Source organism: Rhizoctonia solani, chromosome 14 (assembly GCF_016906535.1).
Source record: "Rhizoctonia solani chromosome 14, complete sequence".
Taxonomy (NCBI): Eukaryota; Fungi; Basidiomycota; class Agaricomycetes; order Cantharellales; family Ceratobasidiaceae; genus Rhizoctonia; species Rhizoctonia solani.
The window spans coordinates 1,593,363-1,618,810 of NC_057383.1; the positions used below are offsets into that span (position 1 = coordinate 1,593,363).

The 25,448-nt window shown below is 46.4% G+C and overlaps 6 protein-coding genes across 6 annotated transcripts; all 6 read left to right on the top strand.

The window, feature by feature from the left end:
• Positions 1–1,725: 1,725 nt before the first annotated feature.
• RhiXN_11121 (signal peptidase complex catalytic subunit Sec11) lies at positions 1,726–2,411 on the top strand (the record flags this gene model as incomplete). Its single annotated transcript, XM_043330936.1, has 5 exons — positions 1,726–1,808; positions 1,859–2,008; positions 2,059–2,184; positions 2,246–2,282; positions 2,340–2,411. The coding sequence occupies 5 exons, from the start codon at positions 1,726–1,728 to the stop codon at positions 2,409–2,411; spliced, it is 468 nt and encodes a 155-aa protein (XP_043186281.1).
• Positions 2,412–3,299: 888 nt separating this feature from the next.
• Positions 3,300–8,856, top strand: RhiXN_11122 (interferon-induced 6-16 family protein; the record flags this gene model as incomplete). The annotated part of the gene is made up of 26 exons (XM_043330937.1): positions 3,300–3,437; positions 3,491–3,791; positions 3,840–4,009; positions 4,060–4,236; positions 4,378–4,597; positions 4,796–4,981; positions 5,035–5,076; positions 5,124–5,237; positions 5,397–5,423; positions 5,472–5,687; positions 5,732–5,787; positions 5,845–5,860; positions 5,922–5,929; positions 5,984–6,103; positions 6,158–6,203; positions 6,953–7,201; positions 7,387–7,458; positions 7,519–7,662; positions 7,712–7,989; positions 8,039–8,090; positions 8,147–8,268; positions 8,325–8,411; positions 8,456–8,482; positions 8,544–8,551; positions 8,624–8,726; positions 8,782–8,856. 26 exons carry the CDS (start codon positions 3,300–3,302, stop codon positions 8,854–8,856), a joined length of 3,054 nt encoding a protein of 1,017 aa, XP_043186282.1.
• A 939-nt stretch (positions 8,857–9,795) lies between these two features.
• Positions 9,796–10,984, top strand: RhiXN_11123 (F-box domain-containing protein; the record flags this gene model as incomplete). The annotated part of the gene is made up of 6 exons (XM_043330938.1): positions 9,796–9,958; positions 10,024–10,116; positions 10,154–10,165; positions 10,217–10,378; positions 10,431–10,516; positions 10,571–10,984. 6 exons carry the CDS (start codon positions 9,796–9,798, stop codon positions 10,982–10,984), a joined length of 930 nt encoding a protein of 309 aa, XP_043186283.1.
• A 1,181-nt stretch (positions 10,985–12,165) lies between these two features.
• On the top strand, positions 12,166–13,750 carry RhiXN_11124 (Cyclin, N-terminal domain; the record flags this gene model as incomplete). The annotated part of the gene is made up of 6 exons (XM_043330939.1): positions 12,166–12,442; positions 12,509–12,658; positions 12,714–12,868; positions 12,926–12,971; positions 13,024–13,399; positions 13,453–13,750. 6 exons carry the CDS (start codon positions 12,166–12,168, stop codon positions 13,748–13,750), a joined length of 1,302 nt encoding a protein of 433 aa, XP_043186284.1.
• Positions 13,751–15,318: 1,568 nt separating this feature from the next.
• On the top strand, positions 15,319–18,006 carry RhiXN_11125 (GMC oxidoreductase; the record flags this gene model as incomplete). Its single annotated transcript, XM_043330940.1, has 20 exons — positions 15,319–15,358; positions 15,407–15,428; positions 15,485–15,628; positions 15,677–15,738; positions 15,794–15,818; positions 15,874–15,888; positions 15,940–15,960; positions 16,016–16,079; positions 16,133–16,192; positions 16,246–16,368; positions 16,422–16,448; positions 16,500–16,755; positions 16,862–16,978; positions 17,116–17,158; positions 17,211–17,274; positions 17,328–17,452; positions 17,501–17,629; positions 17,678–17,699; positions 17,752–17,842; positions 17,894–18,006. The coding sequence occupies 20 exons, from the start codon at positions 15,319–15,321 to the stop codon at positions 18,004–18,006; spliced, it is 1,563 nt and encodes a 520-aa protein (XP_043186285.1).
• A 4,516-nt stretch (positions 18,007–22,522) lies between these two features.
• RhiXN_11126 (GTPase) lies at positions 22,523–24,333 on the top strand (the record flags this gene model as incomplete). Its single annotated transcript, XM_043330941.1, has 5 exons — positions 22,523–22,584; positions 22,632–22,701; positions 22,749–22,802; positions 22,850–22,889; positions 22,943–24,333. The coding sequence occupies 5 exons, from the start codon at positions 22,523–22,525 to the stop codon at positions 24,331–24,333; spliced, it is 1,617 nt and encodes a 538-aa protein (XP_043186286.1).
• Between the last annotated feature and the right edge of the window lie 1,115 nt (positions 24,334–25,448).

The window sequence follows — 25,448 nt, forward strand, 5'->3', positions numbered from 1 at the left end:
ACTTCCAATTTAACAAATAAGGCTAATCAAAATTGCAAGAAGGACGCACTGTAGTAGACCACGCGGGATTTTGGTGCATATCTACTCGATGGCCGTGTCAGTGTCGTGCCTAATCAAGTCTCGACCAACGCTTCAAAGCGTATGGCCGTGGCCCCCAAGAGGTAAGTGGTAGGGCTGGTGGTAAACAGTCTATTCTCCCATTGGATATATTGGTGGTATTTTGAGGAAGGCGTTGAAAACCCTATGATAAGCATGCTGAAGGAGCGTGGGTTCTGGTCGGAAGGCCGTTCCGGGTAACCGAAGATAGTATCATTTGGAGATAATGATAGAATGCCGATTCTGGCAACCTCAAAGAGCAATTATTCTATTGCAAGGCGTTTGTAAGGAAGACATTGATGGATAAGCAAAGGATATGGGATCATCACGTGTCTTCAATCCTGATTGCAGGGCCAATTATGGCAATGTACAAGTACACAATGATATGAATTCTAGCCAATCCCATTAAATTCACCATTGCCTTCAATAGCCCAGCTCTTATTCATGGATTGGTTCTTTCGACAAATTCATAACTAACTCTATTTACTGAAAACGCATTTGCGCAAGGTAAGAATTGCATTGGTGTCTTATTAGCTTGAAAACAGCCTACGAAATATCTACCAGGCCTTACTTCATTTCTTGAGATTCATAACCGTAGTTTCTGGCGCTCTCCTGAATTAGTAAGCATTATGGGGAACCATAAAATGTGCGTCGCCTATCGTAATCGTTCAGAGATAGCCTGCCTATTTCAACTTGGTACCATCAAATGGCTCATTGAGGGCTGGAGCGGCTCGACAGAACCTGCATTTTACCAATATCGGGCAAACATTCTATTCTTCCTGGTGACATGATTCCAATTGCTCACCGTATTGTTGAGACATATGGTCAGTAAGCCAGCATCCACGAAGTTCTGTGTTTGCTGGCGAGTGTTTCAGAACATACGCTTGTTAACGGAGTTCAACTCTTCCAATGAATCAGCTGTTACTTACGAAGAGGATAAAAATCTTGAGGATAATTTATATTATACAAAGTTCTTGGGTGGATAGAGAGGACGCATGTTATTAGCAAGGTCCAGAGGTACGTTGGGATAGTTTGTTGTGCGACCCCACCAATACACGAGCTTGTATGTTCTTGCTATACATAGATTATACCTCGATGGTCTTGATAGGTTGACCCTAGCTGATTGAATATTGGGAATCCTGTCGAACAAAAGGCATGTAGAACGAGAACCAAATCTTTGAGTCATGCTCTTAGTCAATTCGGGGTCAATAGAATCTACGTAAAGATAAAATACACGTAGATGAATATGAGCCCCATTCAATGATGTATCACCGAATGTTTTACGACAAAATTCCGCTTTATCTATGCACTGGTTTAAAGTAGTCGCTAACCATCTTGGCGTTGATTAAATGCACGCTACGCTCGTGAGTATCGGTCACGTGAACTTTTGAGCGTTTAAGCTCTTGTGCTACGACGTGTCCATCACAGCGACCAGCACACCCCCCAAATATTTCTTTTCGTATTCGCTCGATCTTGCATTATTTACGGTCGATAAAAATTAACGATGTTTCAAGATGAAATTAAAACACTTAAGAGACTGGGGGTGCGAGCTGTGAGTATCGCTTCTTCACAAGCTCAAATGGGAGTTAAACTATCGTCCAGGTGTTGCTTCAAATAATGAATTTCGCTATGGTTATTTCTACTGGGTTGATGGTGTGGAAGGGTCTGGGATTAGCTACAAATACCGAAAGTCCTATTGTAGTCGTGCTAAGGTACGTTTATATTGTACTATCGTTATTTTTGGAAGCTAACTATGTGCTAGTGGGTCTATGGAACCCGCCTTTTACCGTGGCGATCTTTTGTTCCTGACCAACTTCCCGAACGTACCGTACCAGATTGGAGATATTACGGTATACAAGATTCCCGGCCAAGATATTCCAATTGTGCACCGAGTCCTTGAAACCCATACCCAGTAAGTGTAACATGTCTTTTCTGGATGATTTTTTCTGACAACGAATACAGAAATGCATCACTACCCACCGAGCAGCTTTTGTTGACAAAGGGCGACAATAATTCGCTCGATGACATTGAGCTCTACCGAGGTTTGCGATGGCTAGAGCGTAAACATATCGTCGGCAAGGTTCAAGGGTAAGTAATGGGTCGACAAAACGATGCAGAAGAACCTGGATTTAACGCATGAATCACTTAGGTTCTTGCCTTACGTAGGATATGCTACGATTGCGATGGTAGGATTGTTTGGCTTTTCTTCGTTTTTAACTCGCGCTGACACTGTTTAAATACAGAACGATTTCCCACAATTGAAGTATGCATTGCTTGGAGGACTGGGCTTGATGGCTTTGATTCAACGGGAATAGTGGTATTCGGTTGTTCATATTGGATTAGAGTGCATTCAAAATCAATGCAATGAGAAATGAAGGCAACTGCCTCATTCATATGATATTCCCACTGACGAACATCTATCGTCTATAAGGATGTGACTGAAACAAACTGACTGGGAAGTAACTCACTGTGGCCAATTAGGTTAGACAGGTTGTCCACCCCCTCCGACAGAGGCTTCTACACCAGCTCCGCCACCACCCACGATAGGCCTCCTCTCTACGACTAGTCTAGGACCCTCATATAGTCTGTTTACGATCGCGCATCGCTTCAGGACTTCGAGTTCCTTCAAGCCGGTGTGGTAGAAGGCCTTGATCTGCGCTGGATCTTTTCATTGACATGCTCATGAAATTGTGTCCTAGTTCTTCGTAGGAAATAATTCCTGAAGTTGTATGAGGAAAAGGATCGCGATGTCCTGATCAGAGAACCATATAATGAGAGTATTTGAGCACGGGATGGTGTAGACATATTAGTGATCGTGGCCGAGTGTGAGGATCACCTGTTGTCACGTGGATGGATGACAAATACCACTCGATCCCTAAAATAAGAAAATAAATTGATTAACTGTTCACCCAACTAGTGACGTCACGAGTGCCTCTCCAACCCTGTCATCAGCGACGACTGGAGAGTTTAAAGCCAACCTCGGCCTTCGAAACAAACCACCCGCAGCCCCTTTCTTGAATCCGAACCACATCCTTCTCTGCGCTCTCCATCGTTGGCCTTGTACGACCAAACTAAGCATGTGCGTTACTTCAATCGAGACTTTACGTATGGATATTTATTTAGGTCTGCAAGTTCTCACGCCGCTCTCCGTACTCATCAATGTGGCGGCGAACCTAGTGTGCGCTTTGGTGATTAGCCCAAGCATGGCTGACATCATGGACCTATTCCCGAACGGAATGACTCCTAAAACCGAGATGGTCGGGTTCTATATGACTGTTGTTTACGTACTTCTTATCGGATTCTGTGTACTCTTGATAACCGCTAGAAATACCGAGACCAAGGTGAGTCGAGGTCTATCAAAGTCAGTCAGGAATGATTGCTTACGAGCGTATAGGAAACACTTGTCAATGGCGTTGGGCTACGGCTTGTAGTAGTGAATTGGTTGATGACCGCCTGGGCTGCGCTGTGGGCACTTCAGCTCTTTATCCCATCCACGATCGTTTTAGGCATTGTGGCCTTGCTGCTTGGATGGATAATGTTCTCTCTGGTCTGGTATACTCCTGGAGGCCCCTTGACACGACCTTTCGATAGCCTTTTTATCCATTCACCACTGAAACTTTGGTTCCTAATTACTTTGACTTTGGATTTCCCGCTAAGTCTCTTTATCGCTTTGGAATGGAATTATCCTTACACCCGTGAGTATCTAATTATACTGATAAAGAAATTTGTTGATCCCCCGATAGGACCCGATATGTATGCTCGCAAGCAGTGGGAGGCGTTCGCGTTCATCGTAAGCATGCATGCGGCTGGGGTACTTTGGGTCTTCTTCCGTCAGGACCTTACTATTACTATTGGGGGACTCTGGATTGTACTGTCGATATTGCTTCGACGCCCTAAGGGTGCTCCAGTCTTCGTAAGTCGTAGTCATCTTAAAAATGCAACTGCGATTAACATCCCCTTTAGGCTGCGCTCATTATATTCGCTGTTTTGTACCCTCTTACGTATATCTCGACCATGGCCTGGAAGCGGTTGAGGAGACACGAAGAAAATCAAGGACGCATCGCTCTTCCCCCTGATGAGGAAGAGTCTGTTGAAGGAAATCACTATCCAAACGGAAATGGCACTCAAGAAGATGCCGCAGTATGGGGAGGCGAAGAGCGGCGCTAAATCTTTGGAGACGGGTTGATTTGTTTGGTCTTTTACTGTTGATCCTGGTAGATACGGATACGAGTCTATATCTCTTTGGAATCTTAAACCTGTATTACTATGTTGTTGTCTCAGACTATATACACGCATTTACTCATCAACTTCACGGACCACGCAACTCTTGCACTTGCAGCTTTCGTTATTGAATTGATTCCAATTGTAGAGGCGCATTCAGGTGGAGCCACACGTGATGTTAGCCACACGGCAATCAACAAAGCCTTGGTACTGGATGGGACCAAAGAAAGCGAGCAGGCCACCAGCCACATACTCGACGACCACTATGAGATACAGAGCGGTTATCTATTTGCTTTTACTATCTATTTGCTTTTACTTCCTCACTGGCCCTTGGGGTTACTTACTATGCGATTGTGAATCGCAATGGAGGATCCGCCGGCATTCAGAAGCTCAACGCTAAAGTCGATATGAAAAATAAACTAGGCTAGGTAAATACACACATCTTAAATTCATCATTGTTACTTTACAAGACCTTTAGGTCGCGTTGAGGATCAAAAGGCACTCAAGGTAGCTGATAAGGGTATCGAAACTGGGAATAACGCGGAAGGTGTCAGTGTCCCTGGAAACGGTGCCAAAACGACTGATAGCAGGGCGGTTGAGGCTGCTGAAGAGAGTGTCGAAATCGGTAGCCAGAGTGTTCGTCGCACACATGAGAGCTTTCAAAGTAAACTCTTGCAGAAAATTGTGTTTTTTGAATCTTACAATGGGTATTTACAGGAATATCCTTACATCCCAACGAACGAGACGACAGTTATCCCAGTGAGTTTTCGGTAAGGTATAGATCAAGTGTATTTACTCGTGTGAAGATACCTTTGAGGATTTCGGTCGATTTATTTTGGCTTGTGCTGAAAAGGACTGCAGAAACGACCTCTTTATGAACGAGGCTACGCGTTGGATCGTGCAAGCGGTCAAAGATATCGGTGAGTCCTGCATTCAATTTGTTACACTTAGGCTTGCTAACTCGTACTTGCAGTTCAATTTGTCCGTGAAAACTACATCACCATATTCCTTCTCATTGGCTCCATGTTCTGGCGAATTTATTGGTGAAAAGCTTGCTTTATTTATGCTGAAGGCTATAGGCTTCGGGTCCAAAGGTCCCATTAAAAGTGAGTCCTTTTAAGTAGTAAATATAGTTATCTAATTTGTCGGTATAGACAGTTTTGCTTCAACTGTACAGAGGATAATCAGTCCAGTTAAATCTGGGTCATTGTTCTCAAAACTCCAGTCCGCTGCGATGGGTGGCGCAGCGATTGCAGAAATCAAGACGCTCATTCGCGCTGTGATGAGAAGTTCATCAGAATTGGACTCTAGTATTATAGCATTCGGTGCTGCCTCAAATAGCTACATGAACAATACTCAAGAATGGGAGAGTGGTTATTGAAGTCGAAGGTGAAGTCTCATCGGATATTCCTAGATGGTATACCAACGGCCACTGGATGTATGCCTAAGTGGGCTGAGTTTGAGAATGAGGTGAGTAATATTAGTCAGGACACGAAGGGAACGAGGTGTTGACTATAAAGCTTTAAGGGTTGCATACTCTATGGTAGGTCAACTTAGATATATCTCAATTTATAGCACAACTTATCAATTGTTTTGATGCGTAGGCTATAGAGTACGTTGCTAGTTTCAAAACACTTGATTCCTGGCTTATTTTTACCACTTTCAGCGAAAATTTGCTAGACTGATGGGTCTGGCGAAAAACGACGATTGGAGGTCCATGTGCGAATCGACACCCGCTATCATTGACGGAAAGAATTACAGTCACCCTTCTCATTGTGACGACAAAGTTCGTTTCTATCACTAAGCTACTTTCAAAGTTCGCTCATTCTTACACTTGCAGGGCGTGTGGGGAATTTATGGAGTCTTTGATCTTATGGACAAGGACTGTGAATGCTCATGCGGGCCCGCGCAACTTTGACGCACTTGATTGCATTTGTGCTGGAGGCTAAGTGCGATCCAACTATAGGCTATAATCGATTGTATGTGAAGGCATCATCTCAGCTATTATTTTAAACAAATTCTACTCGTGCTTCCTTATCTGTCACTGGCGATGTTAGCCTGCGTCTTGAGTCTGGTGAAAAAGGCTATGAGCTACCCCAAGTACTTTAGTTATCTTTCTATATCTGTGTTAGGGCGAGGATATTCTTTGACGTGGAGATAAAATGCTTCAGAATTGAGCAATATGGGTTACAGAAATAGAACACTTCATATTGAGTGTAGCTACTCCCATTTCATACATTTACCTGTGTATATATTGCACCTCGATACCAGATCCCTATATCTACTTAGTAATTCTGCCCATCTTATGAGACGGCTTCTAAGTGTTAGTCTATTTGGCCATTCTTTCCAAGGCAAGCACTCGTTTCCAGGTACCATGGTGTGTATCAATGACCATTGTTTTGAAAAATTATTCCAAAGAACTGCGACATCCATGGGTGTCAAGTTAGCTGATTGATTGAGCCTGAAGAATTGCCCCAAAGCCACTTATTCACGTGACTATTAGCCACGAGACTTTGTTTGGCTCATTAGTATAAAACACAGAATTTGAACTCTAATATCGTGCTGAAGCACCACATCATGATCATGAAGTACCGAACTGCACTACTTCTCATCTTACTTCCATACTTGGTCCTAGGGAGCTCGTTTGTAATGAGGGAAAACGACGACTTTCGGGCTGAGACGCCGCGGAGCATAAAGGACGACATCATTGACACACTGAAAAACCTGCCCAACTTCTCAAGCTTACTCTCTGGACTCGCTGGGGATAGAAAAGCAGAAGCACTCAAAGTTGCTGCACAGAGTGTCGAGGAGATTTTGGGAAGGGTCCCAAGTAGGTGTACCCAGCAATTGTTCTCGTATGGATATTGCCCAAGGCTAAGGGCTCGTACGTCCAGATATATTCGTTCCAAAATATAAAATGGATAATGAAGAGAGCACAGAGAATTTGGCGTTCAAAACAACGAGCATTCTGGTGGGTTATTGTATATGTTACAAGACACGCAGGTTTGGTATGCTTACTAGAAAAAAAAGATAAATTTGGCTTTGGTGGGATAATGCCTACTTGTGCAGAGAAAGATTGCAAGAAAAATTATTTTATGGAGGAGACCATGCGCTGGGTGAGGCAAGCTCTCAATGATGCAGGTAAGACGCCTATTTAAACCTTCGTAAATGCCATGATACACGGCTAATCCAGATATTTAGGTGTGGTTATTTATGAAAACCCCAAAGCCACAGCTGCTCTCATTATTGGGATCTCCGTTCTGGTGGCTAATATTATGAGTGGCGGCATGCTCATTCCGGCGGCATTACAAGCTATAGGGTTTGGGGCCAAAGGTCCTATTAAGGGTGGGTCGATTGGAACCCTTAAATGACTATCTCTGAGCTACTGGAATAGACACCATTGCCACGGTTATGCAGAGAGCGACAAACCCAATCAAAATAGGCTCGATGTTCTCAAAGCTCCAATCCGCGGCGATGGGTGGCGCGACTATGGGCGAGCTTCAAAGAATTGCCAATGCCGCGGTCACTGGCCTCGTGGGGGTCAGTACCATTAAGCTCATGGGTGCTGGTATCAAGCCACTTGGCCAATCAACCGATTTCGATCCTCGAGAATGGAGAACTTGGGAATCAGAGTCCAAGGTTGATAGTCTGGCCAAGTCTTCCAGCGGACTGGTCCGTGTTAGCCAATTCAATCCATGTGGTTAACTGAGATTCGTTTTAGGCGCAGCTCTGGGGAACTCCATCGTTTGGAGGATGTGTTGCTTATGGTTACCGTATGTAAAAAGAGCGACCGTGAGCTTGCACGATTTTGATAAAGGGTGCCATACAGGGGAAATTCGCGCTCCACTATGGTTTGTTCCGGAGGGAAAGGACCCGCTTAGTATCTGTGTGCGAACCCCAGCATCGTTCGACGGTATCGGCTACAAGACGCCGCTTGGCTGCGTAGATGAGGTAGGTTTTTTCATGCCATATCAGTCTCTCAATATATTCAACAATTGTTTGTCCAGGGTCCTAAGAAAGGGGTTGTCGGAATGTGGTATGTACCTACCAATGAAACGCGGTGTATGCCTCAATGGAGCACATTTGAAGACGAGGTAAGTATCTTTAGTGTGATACAGTGATACAAAATTAATCCTAGTGGCCTCGAAGGGATGTATGCTTTATGGTGAGTTTGTTGGTACAATCTCACGGTAGTAGCAGAGCTCATTACCCATATCGATCCATAGGCCGAAGAGTACGTGACCTGTGCTCACTGATAGGATGCGTTTATCACATTTATTAACTTTCCACAGCGAAAATTCGCTAGATTGATGGGCTTAAAAAGCAACGACGATTGGAATGGCATGTGCGAGTCTACGTCAGCGAATATCGGTAACAAGCATTACGAGCCTTCTTACTGCGAAGACAAGGTGTGTTTTTGACTATAGCGGGCTCCCAGTCGCATCTGACGTGCGGATCGCGTAGGGTTTACGAGGGATCTACGGGGTCTTTGTTGATATTGTCGACAAGCAATGTGAATGCTCTTGCGTGCGCATCTAACCTAAATGTATCAACACAATATTATGTATTATTCTGATTGGTGTTCATGACTATGATGAATTGACCACTATGGTGATCTTTTGGATTGAAACAGTTTGAGGAAAATCCTGGAGTATTTTACTTTAGTTACATTTTTGCATTTCATATAGCGTTTTGAATCATGACGTTGACGTATCCGACCTTCATCCTTGCCACATTGATATTGACTTTTGATAAATTCCAAGACATGCATACATGCACTATTCAAATCTGTCAAGCTTGCTCAGCACGCATTGCCAAGTTGCAACAATCGACCCGCTAAAATCATGGTTTCTATGTTCAGCCCATCGCTAATCCCCCCCCCCAACATGCCTCAATCTAAGTGCAAGTTGCAACAATCGACCCGCTAAATCATGGTTTCTATGTTCAGCCCATCGCTAATCCCCCCCCCAACATGCCTCATCTAAGTGCCTGACAGGCACCCTGGAAGTATTTTATTACGTCGCGAACGAGCCCAGAGAAGGCACTGACGTCACGTGTTTCCAATGATATAAAGTCCCGGCCAGCGCCTTATGCAGACTTCCACACTACTTCCACCACATCTCCCGTGAGAATATCTAAAGCAGTCCAAAAAAGTCCGGTATCTCCAAATCTGATGGAGAAGTGTGTGTCTTGGAAAGGCAACCGCTTTGGCACAATCATGACCGGGAGGGGCATGTTGAGAGATTACAGGTCCTAGCACACAAACAATATTTTATTCTTTACCTGGTGCAGAGAGCAAATGGGCGTCGTGGCGATATAATTCCTATACCGGGCTTAATCTCCGGTGAGACGCTGCTAAACTCGACACCATTGAACGATACGATTTCACATGAAATCAAGGTGGAATCTTGCTCTGCGCTCAAATTGGATATCCAATCGCTGCATGCGGTATCTCGGAGACAGTCGATAAGCTCACCTATGTCTCCCATCGACTTGCGCATTGCCGAACTTGAAGCGTCAATGGCGACTGAACGAGCTTCACGTCTATCCGCCTCGCCGAAGATTCTGTCCAACTTGCGCCCGGGCCCGACTCAGCGGCGATCTTCCCTCGCTTTAAAAACTGGAATATCTCGGCTGCCTCGTGAAATTGCTCGAAAAATTGTCGAGTCTGTTGAGTTTCGCTGCGATATTGCCGCCCTATCTCAGGTATCGAAGTCTTGGCGAGAAGAGACCCTTCCGAGATTATATTCGGTCTTAAATTTGCGAGGCTGGGATCAGATAATATCTTGCTTGGCTACGGTATGTTCGGCCGACCACATTGCTAATATGGTGGTAGATCTTACGCTCGGTGAGATTCTCAGTTTAGCTAAATCTCCCGGATCTGCTAACACGATTTCAGATACTGGTGCATGGCCCACACGTCTCAATCACGAATTTTATTCAATAGTCAAGGATGCTTTGGATAGAACCCGTAATCTGCGAAGATTGGCCTTACTTCTCGACTCTGATATTGTTCGTGTCTCTCCTCGTACACGACGTTCTGATCTAAGCCAGGTGTATGGTCAGACATTGGGCTACGACGTGTCAACGATTCTGGAAAACTGTCGCTTCAGACACCACTTTGTATACGAAGGTCCTGATTCTCTGTCTTGTCTGGAGGACATTCCTCGACTTCCAATCAATGATTCGTACTCTTCAGGTGCACCATGCTCTCCCAGTTTGGTCACCACCACTTACCATTTTCCATCGATAGATTCCATATCGTCCGGCCGTTATGCGATCTTCTTTTGCGTTACCTCCTCACGTAACCCAGCTTTGGCTCCCGCTTTCTGGCCATGCCAATGGATTCCACTATAATAATATAGGAAAGATATCACACCTTTCGATCAAAGGGGAGCCTTTACCCTCAAGCCTCGAACAGTTCAGGGATTCACCAATCCATTACCTGGCGCACGATCTTTCTTCTTGGACGGCGACTAGACTCATGCTCCCAGGCTGGCTTCAGAGACTTGTCCCTGAAATGTTCTCTAACCTTCAAGTCCTGCGGCTCATTGATTACTGGGTTACTTGCGAAACCGCCGATAATGCAACTTCGTTTCCTCAGCCTAATTCAACCAGTGCGGTCACCGAACTAGCCGATTGGGATACTACACTGCGTTCCCTTTAGGAAACCCTATTAATCCACCCCTTCCAACGGAAAACGAAGTATCGCCGTGGGAATCGGTCACTTCCTGCACGGTACAGCTGATTCAGATAGTAATACGGCGCCAATTCTGAGAGTGGAGTCGGGGTTGCTTGATATGCTAAGCCATTTGCCTCATCTCAAAGCGCTTGAAGTGGGAGGTTTTGTTGTCCGGATATAGGTCAACTCCGTAACAAAGTTGGACATGCTGAACTTTGGCTCTCCCAACGTACACAATGGGAAGAGGATTTCGTCAACTCCATCGCTGCACGTTCCGCGACAAACCTAGTAGTCGTTTCGTTTTTGGCTTGCGACAAGCCCCTTTATCTATCTGCGTTTCGAGATGCACCGTTGACCTCTCCTGACTCACACCGACAATGGTGTGCTTATCTTCAAAGCGCACGAGCACAAGTATCCCGAGAAACCGAAGAGTCTGGCGCGACAATATCGAGTCTGGTTGCCCAGGCTGGTCTTCAACAGTGGAAGGGTCTGATTCAGAACCTAGTCAATGTGACTATGAGATTGATTCGTCATTCATGTCGTCGAAATTGACTCGCGATTTGGCCGAAGAAGTTGTAATGAGTGAGTGGATCAAGGTGGGCTCAGCCGAAGGTTGGAAAAGGCGAACCAACGTAAGGCATCTACGGGATATATGGCCCCAGGGACGCTGAGAGTACAACGCATACAGCGTTGTTTTGAAATTGAGTGGCGTATATGCAACGTGTGTTTATGCTCATGATGTCGATAATTTTAATAATGGATACCTTGGAGAAAACAATGCTAATTATTTCTGCTTATTTCGTATTTATATGGTCTTAATCAAGGAGGGCGTACGATCCACTTAAGGCAACTCCAATGAACATAGGGGCTCTACTTCTTTGATCATCCAATGCCATGGTTGATTCAGTCCCCCCCCCCCTATCATAGTGAAATTTGACTTGAAAGCTGTATAAAAAGAGCTGGAGTAGTGCTGTTTTTTCTCGCCCCCTCCATCTTCTCTCCGCCTCCCCTGCTCATCACCCTCAGCCGATCCTTCCTATCGTTTCAAGCACATACGTGTTCTATATACCCTCTAGACAGTGAGTTATTCTTTGGTTTGTCTGTCCAATGTTCTCAGTATCGTGGCTATACAATAGGAACATCACATCGCGAACCCTCAATTCAACATGCCGCCCCCCTATAACTATCACTCGACACGTACTCACCCTTCCTCCTTGGTCCCTGCCTCTGAACATCACTCAGATCTTCTGTGGCTTATGAATCAGCGGGTCAACGCAGACATGGTGGATCACATCGTGGCAAAAGTCTGTGATGTTGTCCCTCACTGTTGCGACAATTGTCATCCACCCACCTTGTATAAGCGAACGGACTCCCCCAGCACGCTCCCCAGCCCACCTGTGACTCCAACCAAGCCCGCATTCCAGAACGATTCTCTTCGGCGTGGTGAGTATGAAGGTACCTGTGATTTGTCGACTAGGTGAGAGCCCCTGAGCTTATTTGTCATGTTAGCTCCAACGCCTCTGCCTGCATTGGGAGACTTTTTGGGAAATATCATATCCTCTTCTAAGATCCAGGCACCCACGCTGTTGTGCACTCTTGTATACCTCGAGCGTATTCGCCCCAAGCTTCCACCAATTGACAAGAGTTCACCTCATTCCAGTATGCAGCTCGGCTTAATCAAAAAGTCTGTTTCGAAGCTCATGTTACATTCTAGGAAGTCCTGATGTCCAACATAGGGTACTAATGGCTACAATAATCTGCGCGGCTAAGTACCTCAATGATTCGTCCCCCAAGAACAAGCACTGGGCTTTGTACAGCTACGGCTTGCTCACGTGCCAGGACATCAATGCGATGGAACAACAGCTTTTGGTGGGTTAATGGAGCCATCGCATTCTGAAACGCACTAAAAACTGGTACCCTTGATAGGCACTCCTTGACTGGGACCTTCGCCTGACAGAGGAAGAATGTATCAGTGAGTAAGATATACTATCTGCCGCTCGCAAATTCCAACAACCAATGACTAGGTGCATTCTCTGTGTTCTTTGGAAAGTGTGGGCCGTGCGCCACCAACCATCCTACGACCCCTCCTAAAGACATTGCAACTCGCGCGGGTCCCTCACACACGGCATTTGAAGCCAGTTCAAGTTTTCATCTTTCTGTCCCCTCGAACCGACGAGCTAGCCGTCCGGCCAAGATTGAAATTGCAGCAGGTCCAGCTCATTTGCATCCCTCGTTCAGGCGCTCCGATACGTCCAGCATACCCCCCTCGCCACCTCCCAGTGCCACAACCGCAAATTTCAAGAGGATTCGAGAGGAGATGGTGGCGAGCGATCAAACCAGCCAGTCGAACGGAGAGGAAAATGTGAACAAGGTTGAGTGTATGCGCACACAAGGTACTAGGTGAGTATGGGCACACGACATTTTAGTGTAACGCATCTAAATGTGTCTCCCAGGCGCACCACCGCAATCCACGAGGGTGCTGTCAATGACCAATCTCACACCTCTAACTCTCATCCCAACGTCCGCTTCGCTGCCAATCTCATTACTTTAAGCGGGGATTGTACAATCGGAAACAACCAAGAATCTGTTTCTTCCTGGCCTACTCTCTCGCGAGCTAACGGAATTCTTGAGCGTGTATGGGGTAACAACCACCACGGGCGCAGCGGCTTCAGGTCTTCCCGTAGCGTTGGTGGGCTTTTCCGAGCTGCGACGTCGGAGAGTCTTGCTGAGCAGGCGACCACACGGGTTTGATTAAAATTTCTGTACTTGGAATTGTGTTTGAACGACTTATCTGTATCGAGTATCGGCTAAGGCTCCCGCTGAATTGTTTTCTTGCAGTCTTTTTTTTGTTCTTATTTTGTTTCTAAACGATCATACATGCCTCAAGGGCAAAGTATCCGTTTATTCTAACTCTTGTCGCTCTTTATTTCCCTCCATCTGGAATGTTGCTTTAGCCACTATCCTTACCACCACTCCTCATCTATCCACTTTTTGGACGGACACGTTAAGCTTTCCCATAATGTCATACTTCCGCTTCATGTTCCCCAATGTATCTCTATAGGCATATAGAATTATACTGTGATTGAATTGATTCTGGTGATGTGACTAGCATTCCAAGACAACACATCACGGCAGTCACCAAGCTCGCTCATCCTTCCGGACCACCAATTACATATCGAACGCTTATTACCCTTCACTTTCGCCCAATTGCATAGATCTCGTGTAAGGATCGTATGCCCTCTTCTACAAGATATATTTTCCAGCACCGAAACAATTGCCCCTGGTTAGCTTCCGGGGTTGGGTTCTTCAAGCGATGAACAAACCTAGAAAACTACTTCACGAGGATGAGATCTTCTAGTCCCTAATTATCAGTACTTACCTCGCTGCAGATGAAATGATTGGCAATATCAATCAATATGGCAGCTTCGTAGTATGAACCGCTCATATGATTGGTGGCAGGTTTCTTGGGAAATCGCCCCTTAGTTTTCATATTATCCGAGTGCATTTTCAAAATAAAGGTGTAACACGTTATCTGCTGCTGACCCATCTGGTAGTAGGATTGGTTCAATCCAGATAAACCTGGGGTTCATCGATCGCTCATCTACTATTCCAACCAATTGCAAAAAGCACTTATTCATTTGTCGGTACTTTTGGAGAGTACGCGTAACAAGTATGGGGCCGATTCTGGTAAATAGCTATTCGATGCTCGTCGCCAGCGCTAAGTAGGGCTCATCCCATATACCCATCAATGGGTGAACTCCACCGTCGGATTTGGCCGTTCATCACCGGTGGCCCGTCACCGAAACGCGTTGACGCTAACACTTTCTAGTAATATCTGTTCGAAAAATCAGCCGTCGCGTGTGCCAACGGAGAGAGCCAAGCGAGTCGCGACCAGACCTCTGCGAATTGGAAATAACTTTCGAGCCCGACTCCACCGGTGCTTCGGTGCCTCGTCGTTCCATCTTCAAATCCACCCTTCATATAGGTAGCGCCACTCGATCTGATACGCATACTCTTCCCAAATGGATTAGGTGGGGATATGTTCTCGACAGGCGGAAAACATAATTGGGGCGATCTTCCAGTTGGGTTTCATGTACATGCAAACATCGACTAAGAAGGCTTCCTATTTCGTCAGGACCCATGGGCGAAAAAAGACCTTTCCGGTAAGGTCTACTGCGCTTCGTTTGGCCCGAAACTCAGCACAACCGTTCACGTGTGCAAAGTGGCAACGCTGGGTTATAAAAACCTTGGCATGAGAGGCTGTAAGCTCATCACTCGCTCATCTGTGCCTTTCATCCTATCGCATTATAACCTCTATCATGGCTCAAATCCAGAGTGAAGCTGACATTTTCATTGGTGGTGAGTCTTAATTCAACCACTTCTCTCGATGAATACCATCTCACAAAGCCTTTTGTAGGAGGAACTGCTGGTAAGCCTATTATACTGTTTGTTGATCTAGTGTGAGGTTCTATCATACTCTTTCAGCCTGTGTCGCCGCTGGTCGTCTCGCAAGGCGAACCCCGAACTTAGCATCCTTCTGGTCGAGCAAGGATCGAATAACTACCAAGAACCCAGTGTAGTTACCCCCGCAGTATTCTTGTCGCATCTGGCTCCCGGCAGCAAAACCGCGTAAGTACTGGTGAATTTCTACATTTTGCTCCTATTGACAGGTCGTAGTGTTTTCTGGCAAGGTAACAAGAGTGATGCCCTCAATGGACGCAGCCCAATCGTACCAAGTGGTAAGTCTACATGTTACTTCGGATTATCGAACTCCTCTTGATCCAAATGAGCCAGGTCGGACGTTAGGCGGTGGATCTAGGTAAGCGAGCTTATTCCCAATAACGTGCAGTTTGATTAATTCAAATTATTATCAGTGTTAACTTCTTAATGTGAGCTACCTCGTTGGTTTTCCATAAACTTACTTAGCACTATCACCAAAGGTACACGCGCCCGTCGGCTTCGTAAGTCCCTACCAATTTCTATCGAGTCATTTGTAATTTAACCTACCATTTGTAGTGATTTCGATGACTGGAAAACCGAGGGCTGGGGGTCCAAAGATATACTCCCTTTACTCCGCAAGGTAAGCACTTGGGACTGAGGAATTGAACATGACGATTAACCCCCAAAACAAAGATGGAAACTTACCACCTCGCCTCCGATCGTGAATCCCATGGATACGACGGGCCATTAAATGTATGCGTGCTCTCCAGCTTAGGAGAACTTAATTAATTAACTGTCACCCATAGGTCTCGTACGCCGACAAGGAAAAGTATCCGGCTGTAGCACAAGCATATCTTGAAGTAGCCCAAAAGAGGGGCGTTCCATTGGTCCAAGACAAGCAAGACCTAAACACTGGGCACGGTTGTCAGGTAAGTCGATTCCAGCGAAGTTGTGATACATGGCTGAGATTGTATTTGATAAGCGCTGGGCGAAATGGGTTGATCCAGTGGTATGTCTGCTCCAATGGTTTAGAGTGTTACGAAACTAAGTTCTGTGATAGACTGGATTCCGACAAGATGCTGCTCACCGGTACATCCACCCTCTCTCCAATAACAAGCACCTACACATCATGACTGGAACCAAGGTTGTCCGTATCGTTTTTGATGGCAACAAGGCTACCGGAGTCGAAGTTGTAGCAGATAAGGATACGGATGCGGATGCTGATCAAACCTCTCGTATTATCAACGCCCGCAAGCTCGTAGTAGTCTCTGCTGGAGCAATCGGCTCACCTATTGTTCTCCAACGCAGTGGAGTCGGTGAAGCTGAGCGATTGACGAAGCTTGGAATCAAGGTGGTTTCCGACCTCCAGTCGGCTCGACATACGAGGACCACCACCTTGTCTCACTCCATACCACGTCCCAGATGATGCAGACACCATCGATCCAATCATGAACCAAGATCCTGACTTTTTACAAGAGGCTCAAGGACACTTTACTCAGGGTAAAGGTGCACTTACCACCAATTGGATTGATTCCGGTAGTAAGTTGCGACCCTCACCCAAGGAGGTTGAGGAGATTGGGCCGGCGTTCGGACCTGTGTGGAAGAACTACTTTGAGTCCAATCCGACAAGGTACGGATTTTCATTTATTCATATACCGACCCAATCTAATCCTCAGCCCAGCCGGTTATGCTCCAAGCAGTCGTCGCGGGTTGGCTAGGGTAAGTTACACAAGAAAATTACAAATAAACATTCCTAATTTTAAGCCAACAGACCACGGGAGGTCCTTCCTCATAAGGATGCTCGTATGATAATGATGGGCAATTTCACTGCATATGTGAGTCGATTGGGACGCGTCGGAGCTTTGCACAAAACTTACTTGATCTGTAGCCAATTTCCCGGGGACATGTGTATATCACATCCACAGACCCATATGCCGCTCCTGATTTCGACACTGGATTCTTCAAAGAGCAAGCTGACGTGGAGGTTCACATTTGGGCCTACAAACATGCTCGGTAAGTTGACTTAGGAACTGAGAAGAAGCCTACTCACGCCTCTGATAGTGAAATTGCGCGTCGCCTACCTCAATACCGAGGTGAATTTGCGGCACTTCACCCCCAATTCCCCGAGGGCAGTGCAGCAGCATGCATTAAACTCGATGGGCCTCGGACGTTGACAATGTCAAGGATATCGTGTATACTACTGAAGACAACAAGGCGATTGAGACTTATGTTCGACAGTTCGTCGAAACAATGGCACTCGGTGAGAAAAGCCTCCTGTGTGGTTGAACTAGATCTGATTTAGGATTCTCTAGGTTGCTACTGTGATGATGAAACCAAAGGACCAGGGTGGTTGCGTCGACGCGCGACTTAACGTTTACGGAACTCAGAATCTGAAGGTCGCAGGTCGGTTGAATTGATACAATCCAATAAAACTTAAACTCACCTTTATCCTAGATCTTTCTATCATTCCTGGAAACGTTGGATCCAATACCAATTCGACTGCCCTGGTGATAGGCGAGAAGGCGGCAACTATTATTGCAAAGGATCTTGGCCTTCAGTTGGATTAATTAGTATAGTATATTATCTTGTAATCACAATTTGTATTTTGTTGGGGTTAGACAGAATTTATTGGGTTCAAAATCATTTGGTCAAGACCTAGGAATTCACGTGAGAGCGTAAGCTTGACCCAACAGTCTCACATGCGCCAACTTGGCATCAGCAGATACGTTTGAACGAGCTCGGCCATATGTCTCATAGTGTAGTAGTTCCTTTGTATACTTGAGAATACTCTTGGCCTCGTGTCTAGTATCAATGGCTATTACTCGAAAGCTCGAGTAAACCGGTATGAGTGAACCCCGAGTCCGGCCGGATTTCAAATCCACCATTGTTTCGGTTCTGGCGTTTCCTATGCGATTTTTGCACTCTTCCAAAAAAGATTGATGCAGCTAGAAGTTACGCATCGTGCTTTTGATTCTGCCTAACTATTGGAAAGATCGGCTAGGTACTTGATATGTTTAGGCCAATATCCCCGTGTCCCTAGCAGCCCAAATATACCATTTTCTAGATTGCTCAGCATATATAGCAATATGGAGAATGCCTGACCTCCTAAGAACTTCCTGAACAGGTGGCATAGACATACACGTTGAGCGCCCCCCCCCATCCTCATAGTCTGGAACCCATTCGAACCAAGGTATTATATGCTACGATACCTAATTAGTGTATCGCTTCACAGTGCCCACCCTTTCTGCTCTTCCTAAACTTAGGGCCAGTGATGTTCATCGACTCTAAGTTCAATCTATTTGGCATTGAGCCAGCCTTGCATTCAAGAAAAATAGAGTGTTTGACTCATTTCAGTTCATATGCAGCCGTCCTGGCCTTTTGTACTCACCAATTTCATGCTGTGCTGAATGTACTCATGATCAGCTACGTAAACTTTGATTCCCAAGTACAATCGTATCAAAGTTCTGCTCATCATGACTCTAGCATAATATGGGAGCTTTAGCTTGTATTCGGCAATCTTGAATACAATCTCAAAACGTTCCAAACCCAATCAACCCTTAGTAAATTCGACAAAGTATAGCCATACACCTTCCACATCTTGGGAAGGAAACATTTATGCTTCTAGATGTTCAGTCTTACGGATGCTTAATATCATCTCAGCTTATAATTATAGTAGTATCGGGAAGACAGAACTACCGGACGTGACCAGCCATTTGAGAATAGCACAATAAAAGTCTAGATCTGGCGGCTGGAAGATTTCGGAGTGCATATCACTGTCTTTGGAAAAGCACAATCTCACTTGCCCGCACGAATCCCTATTATTACATACTTGTTGGGGAGAAATGTATACTAAAAACCGCACGCTTTGGGTTAAGGGAGACCCAATATTGTTCTCAAGTCAGGGGAATAGATATGTAAGGAACGCTGCAGCTAAAGTGACAAAATGAAAGGCAGTTTGAATTCACATTGGGACGAAATCAACCATTCTCTTGTCAATTGATAGGATAAGTTTCGACCACTGCATATTCAAATGCCTGCACGTCATGGATGTGCCAACTCGGATTGCTACAGAGGTATACGTAATGGGACGTTGAAGGGAGTTACAAGCCGATAAATCGCAATGAGTGGCAAACTATGAAAATCAAGATACAGTATCCATATAATAGGCACTAGAGACTCGACAATATACCTTACTTTCCGGGACCACCCCACTAAGATTGGACTCGAATGCACACGATTTTCAAGAGATGCCAACCGGTAATATCACATGCACTCTGCGAGGCCGGAAGGCGATATCGTTAGCTGTTACACGATACCAGGTTTTTTGTGGCAATCATGATGTAAATATATCACAAAACTGTGACCTGAAAAGAATAGCATATAATTGGTATATAATATCTTTCACCCAAGCATTAGATATAGTAAACTTTCGTCCTATGCTTGTTGATGTGCTCCGATCAAAGTGGTTAAAACCAATATTTCAACCGTCCGATTGGCTCGACGGTGATAAACCCCTCCAAAAGGAACATGGAACAAGTGAATACGGTGCAGCAGTCGACTGTAATATAATCATATTTCAAAATCGACAAACGACTTGAATGGGAAAAACTAGACCGCACCGAAACATTACCCCAGTAACTAAATAAGGACACCAGCCAGCCACATCGCTTGCTCAGCCACATACTGATTACCTCGAATTGAGTTGGTAAATTTCGATGCATACAGCCAGCACAAAGATACTGTGAGCTGTCCAGAGGAGCGTGACACATTTATTTGATAGCAAGCACACATTTCCAAGTACTTTACCATGCTGTACGAACAAGGCTTGTCAACGTGAATAGCCTTACTATCACTAATTAGCATGTGGGCTAATATAACACTCCCGGGGCCCGAGTGTACCGACTCGAGTCAAGTGAGATGGGGGAGTGATAGGGACCATGCCCCGATGGAGTTTGTATAGCTGCACAAGCGTACAAACATACTCTCATCTCTGCTTGCCTAGTTTCAGGTCGTAGCAAATCTTTGAACACGTATGTTTAGTAAACTGTGCATGAGATGTTGGTGGGTTTTGGAGAGTTGCCCAGTCAGTAGCACTTGTATTTCTGCATGCAGACATTCAAAGCGCAGACAAATTGACCGCGATGCGACTGGCGCCACCGACCTAACGGCACAGCTTAAGGCTCTGTCAATGGTGTTGATACAAGCTGACAAGTAGTCTACTTGACCTTGGGCCGGTACGGTGAGAAGGGGGGGAGACTATGATAGTGAGTGAGATAAACGACCGGGACCGGCGGGGGAAGAGGAGTGGGGGCCGGAGAGGCGGAACGCCGAACCAGGGAGCCACCGGGGCCGCGCCCACCGAGCGAGCTGGGTGGGTGGCCGAACCAGGTCGTCTGCGGGTAGAGGTGCGGGTGGGCGGGACTCACAGAAAAAACGGGGAAAACGGGCGAGTGATGCTGCGAGCGACAGTGGGCTCGCACTGGATGTGGTACGGATGGGAGGGAAGCGGAGGTGCAAGCGCCGAACCATAATAGTACAAATAGCATATACACGCGCGGATATGGTAATAGCGTAATACCCGGTCCGAGCGACCCAGCATAAGTTTTGCGGCCTCCACGGGCTCCGTCGTAAACTCCACTATGCATCTCAAACCTGTCTGGACAGCCTCACACCGCTAATCACGCAAGCCAAGAGCGCGTACGAACGGCCATATATTTGCGAACTTCATATTAGCACCAGCTCATCGTATTTATTTTGAGAGAGAAAAAAAGACTGAAATAGAATCATATCTCAAGGTCAACGCATGACTTGAATGAGAAAACTAACCTATGCGAGAGCAATCATGCCAAGCTAATACACCGAGCTTTTCGTGCCTCATTATCATCGACGGAAGTCTTTAATATAGATTATCTAATAGCGTGTACTAAACAATATATGGGACTTGAGGGCCGGAGTGCATTGGGTCAAGTAGATGAAGGGAGAGAATGGGCTCTTGAGGATCACAATATTCATCCAACGACAAGAACCACACATCTATACAGGCCCATACATGCACCTTTATTACTGCTTGCTTGACTTTACGTCGTGGCAAATTTCAGGAAGCGTGTATTGCGCATATATGGTGGTGGCGATTGGTTCATGGATGGCGCTCACACTGATGCGCCTTCAAACTACGGGCAGATACGATACGATCGATGCTGGTGAAATTGTTTGATGTTAGTGACTTGGTTGGGTAAGTGAATAATATTCCACTATCGACGAGCGCCAAACCCAGCCATTGAGCTGTATACGATTAAAATAGATACACGCTGAATCGCTAATTTTTAACATATGACGATTTATTGGTGCATTATTCATAATAGTTCGTCCCTCATATGCACGGCAGAATATCGCGATCGATGAAGGCTTTCACTTTCCTCCATGCTTGTAGATTTTTCCACAGGTGAGTTTGATGGAAGCCCGTAATTAATAGATGGGGATCTTCCCGCAGCCACACACTCGGCAATGTCCACGCACGTTCCTAAAACGAGTCTTCTAATTTAAATATCTCATACAGATTTGCGTTCAAGGGCATGAATCAAATTCAATAGTAGTCGCTTTCGTCACTTTAGCTTTACTTTTCACGCGAGCCCAAGTTCTACGACATTCAATAGCCCGATAGCCCAATACATTTACTCGATTGGATTCTTCGATGGGCGCATTAGAAATAAGAACACACTTGACCAGGACCCCGAAAGCAGCTGTAATCTCACGCATGTACGGTCTTCTGATATGATATAGACATGATGGCCCCGAATCTGAGTGAGTTGCGCGTGGTTGGGGCCCCACAATGGGTTCTCGTGTGGCTGGGTGGAGTTGAGGCGGGTGGGTGGCAAGGTTCGAGTTACGGCGCTTGGATCGTTACCATTACACTGACGTCAAATTCCACCAAAGTGGATTTTCGTCTGGCAATCATCTTCAGGCCGCATATGATCTGCAGTCAGCTAAATGCAGCACACTTGGACTGAATAAATATTAATAGTTCTTACTGAAACCCTGGGATAAAAAAAACTACAACATCCAGTTTACTGAAACACTTTCGCTATGCTTGCTATCAGACCGCGTTTTACCCTGTCTCGACTGGGAATCTGCACTCGACACACATTGTTCGTCTTCGTCTAGCGCATACTCCGACGACTATAAATGGAATTAGAAGACACCACTCCCGCTTTAGCAAACTGGCCAAGCGAAAACGCAAGGCCGAGTGGAAACGGAGGCAATCGGTACGTATGCCCTCTATCATCACTTGACTACCTAACCCGTTCAACAGGGGAACTTTCTAGACCATGTCATAATCCAAGCGCGAGGAGGTACCCCTAACCCGGTACGTATGCCCTCTATCATCACTTGACTACCTAACCCGTTCAACAGGGGAACTTTCTAGACCATGTCATAATCCAAGCGCGAGGAGGTACCCCTAACCTGTTCATAGCGCAAACTAACTTATGAACCTTGATGTTGTAGGTAAAGGCGGAGATGGCTGCGTAGCCTTTCATCGCGAAAAGTTCAAACCGTTTGGTCCTCCGTCGGTGGAATGGCGCGCGAGGCGGAGACGTGTACATTCTTCCCACACCAAACCTTACTTCCCTTGCGAGCGTGACGAGGAGGGCACGAGCGGGCGCGGGATCCCACGGGCAAGGAGAGTGGAAACACGGGCGCAGGGGGGAAGATTTAATCATTCGTGTTCCGCTCGGCACGGTCGTTCGCGAACTCACGGACAGCCGAAAGCCAAAGATCCATGGGAGTCAGAAGAAGAGAGTCTACAGGGTTTGGATGAGGAAGAAGCAGAACTCAAACGACTTGATAGGCGATGGGTCCCACTACCTATGCACGAAGAGTCCAATATCGACAGAGAGGACTTTAAAGCTGCCCAAAAGGCCATTGAGAGAGAAGAACGTGCGCAAAGACGTGAATATCTTGCGAATGTCCGAGAACCTATGCACCTCGACCTTACCCATCCAATGGCATCTTCCTTGGCCGCATCGCAGCCGTGCTACGACCGCCACATCGATCCTGAAAAGGGCTATCTGGTCGCATCGGGCGGTGCAGGGGTACGGCAACCCATACTTTCTCTCCTCGACCAACCGGTCTCCAAAGTATGCTACGCGTGGAAACGAAGGCGAACGAGTGGCGCTAGAACTCGTGGATCGCGAAGTACCGAGCCAGTACTGGATACATCTGAGTCCTCTCACCACCTCTCGTCGTCCTCGTCGACACACAAGATCAAATCGCTCAACGGTCTACATACGGAACAGACCCGATTCACAATCGCAGACAACCCGGGCCTCATCGAGCGCGCATCCGAAAACGTCGGCCTCGGCCACTCGTTTTTGAAATCCATCGAGCGATCGCTTGTCCTCGTATATGTGCTTGACTTTTCAGCCCCGGAGCCATGGACCGATTTACGAGTCCTGCACGACGAGCTCGAGATGTACCAACCTGGGCTACCGAGCCGCGCACGGCTCGTGATCGCGAACAAGGCTGATCTTTTACCAAGCGCGACAGATGCCGAGGTTCATGCCGCTTGGAACAAGTTGCGAAGACTTCAGGACGAGGTGGATGCGCTCGCGTGGGACGATGGTGGGCAAACGGGCCCGATCGAGGTCTTGGCGATTTCGGGCAAGTTTAAGCAGAATTTGTCTAGGGTTGTGCAAAGATGGTGGATCATGTTCGGCTTGCTCGTGTACGTTTGGAGAATGAACAAAAGCGAGAAATGGACGAGATTGATTGGTAGCGTTTATGCATGTAATTGTATCTATTATCTATGCTACGACCGTCTTGGACACGCTTGCTCCCTTCCACGAGAGAATGCGTTCCATGGGATACTGACAGCGTTGACGGCCAGCAGCCGGTGATTCAATGGAATAAACTATGGCAAGGGGGGAATATTAAAATCCAGATATATGCTCATCACGGCGACCACTTACAGCCTATGAAATCCATCAGACTTAAAGTTCCGCGCATGACAAACCGACTCACCATATTTATCGTCTGGAACGGAATGAACAGCATCTTACATGCGCGCATCAGTCCCTTTGCCCGCCCGAAACACACTATTCTACTTTACCCAATTGGCAATCAACGTGTCTTTGTAGGACTAACCCCACCAGACGGATTTAAATAATCATCAATATCCCGGGATCGAATTGACTAGATGCCGACTTACGGAATTCAACTTTTGCTTGACCTGTTCTACGCTCTTGCCCTCCATCAACCCCGTACACGAAAAGAACAAGCCAACTGCGACAGGCGCAAACGCGAATTGATCCAGGCCCACCTGCCCCACCATCAATTAAGTCTGTCTGATACGCATGTTGCGGGACTCACTCGGGTGGCGACAAGCGCCGGTTTACTCTTTATCGGCATCCGGTCCAATAACTGTCAACCCCCATTAGCACACCACGAATTAAATAAATAGAGTACCCGGGGTCTTTATCCTTTCCCCCTCTCCCTCTCTCTCGGTGGGTGATGGACGGGTTACCCTGAAGACCGCCACCGAGAGGGAGAGGAGACCCCCATGAGGTCCTTTTTTTTGTTATTTATATTCTAGCGACGAACCTTGTACCTGTATCAAAGCATAGTTTAATTCTACTAGACAGAGAGGAGAGAGACGAAAAAGGGTTGATCGGTTTAGGAGTGGATGAGTGTGCGAGTGGGGGCAAGGGGGGCCGTGGGCACGGGCAAATCCGAAATGATACCCTGCATACATGATCACTCGGACACGAATCTCATGCTTATTGGCCGGGGGAGCTTCCCCCCCAAAACTTCAATTGCCAGATAACGCTCACATAGTGCCGAAGAAGAGAGGAGGGGAAAAGGTGGGAAAAGGTACGGGCGTACCAATTAACCACAATCGGGGCGAAAATCGTGCCTCCATAAAGACTCAAACGGGCGGTCCGAACCCAGTCGTGTTCCTTGATTCCGCGTTTGTCGACGGCTTGTTGCGCGACGATGTCTCCTGTACCGAATA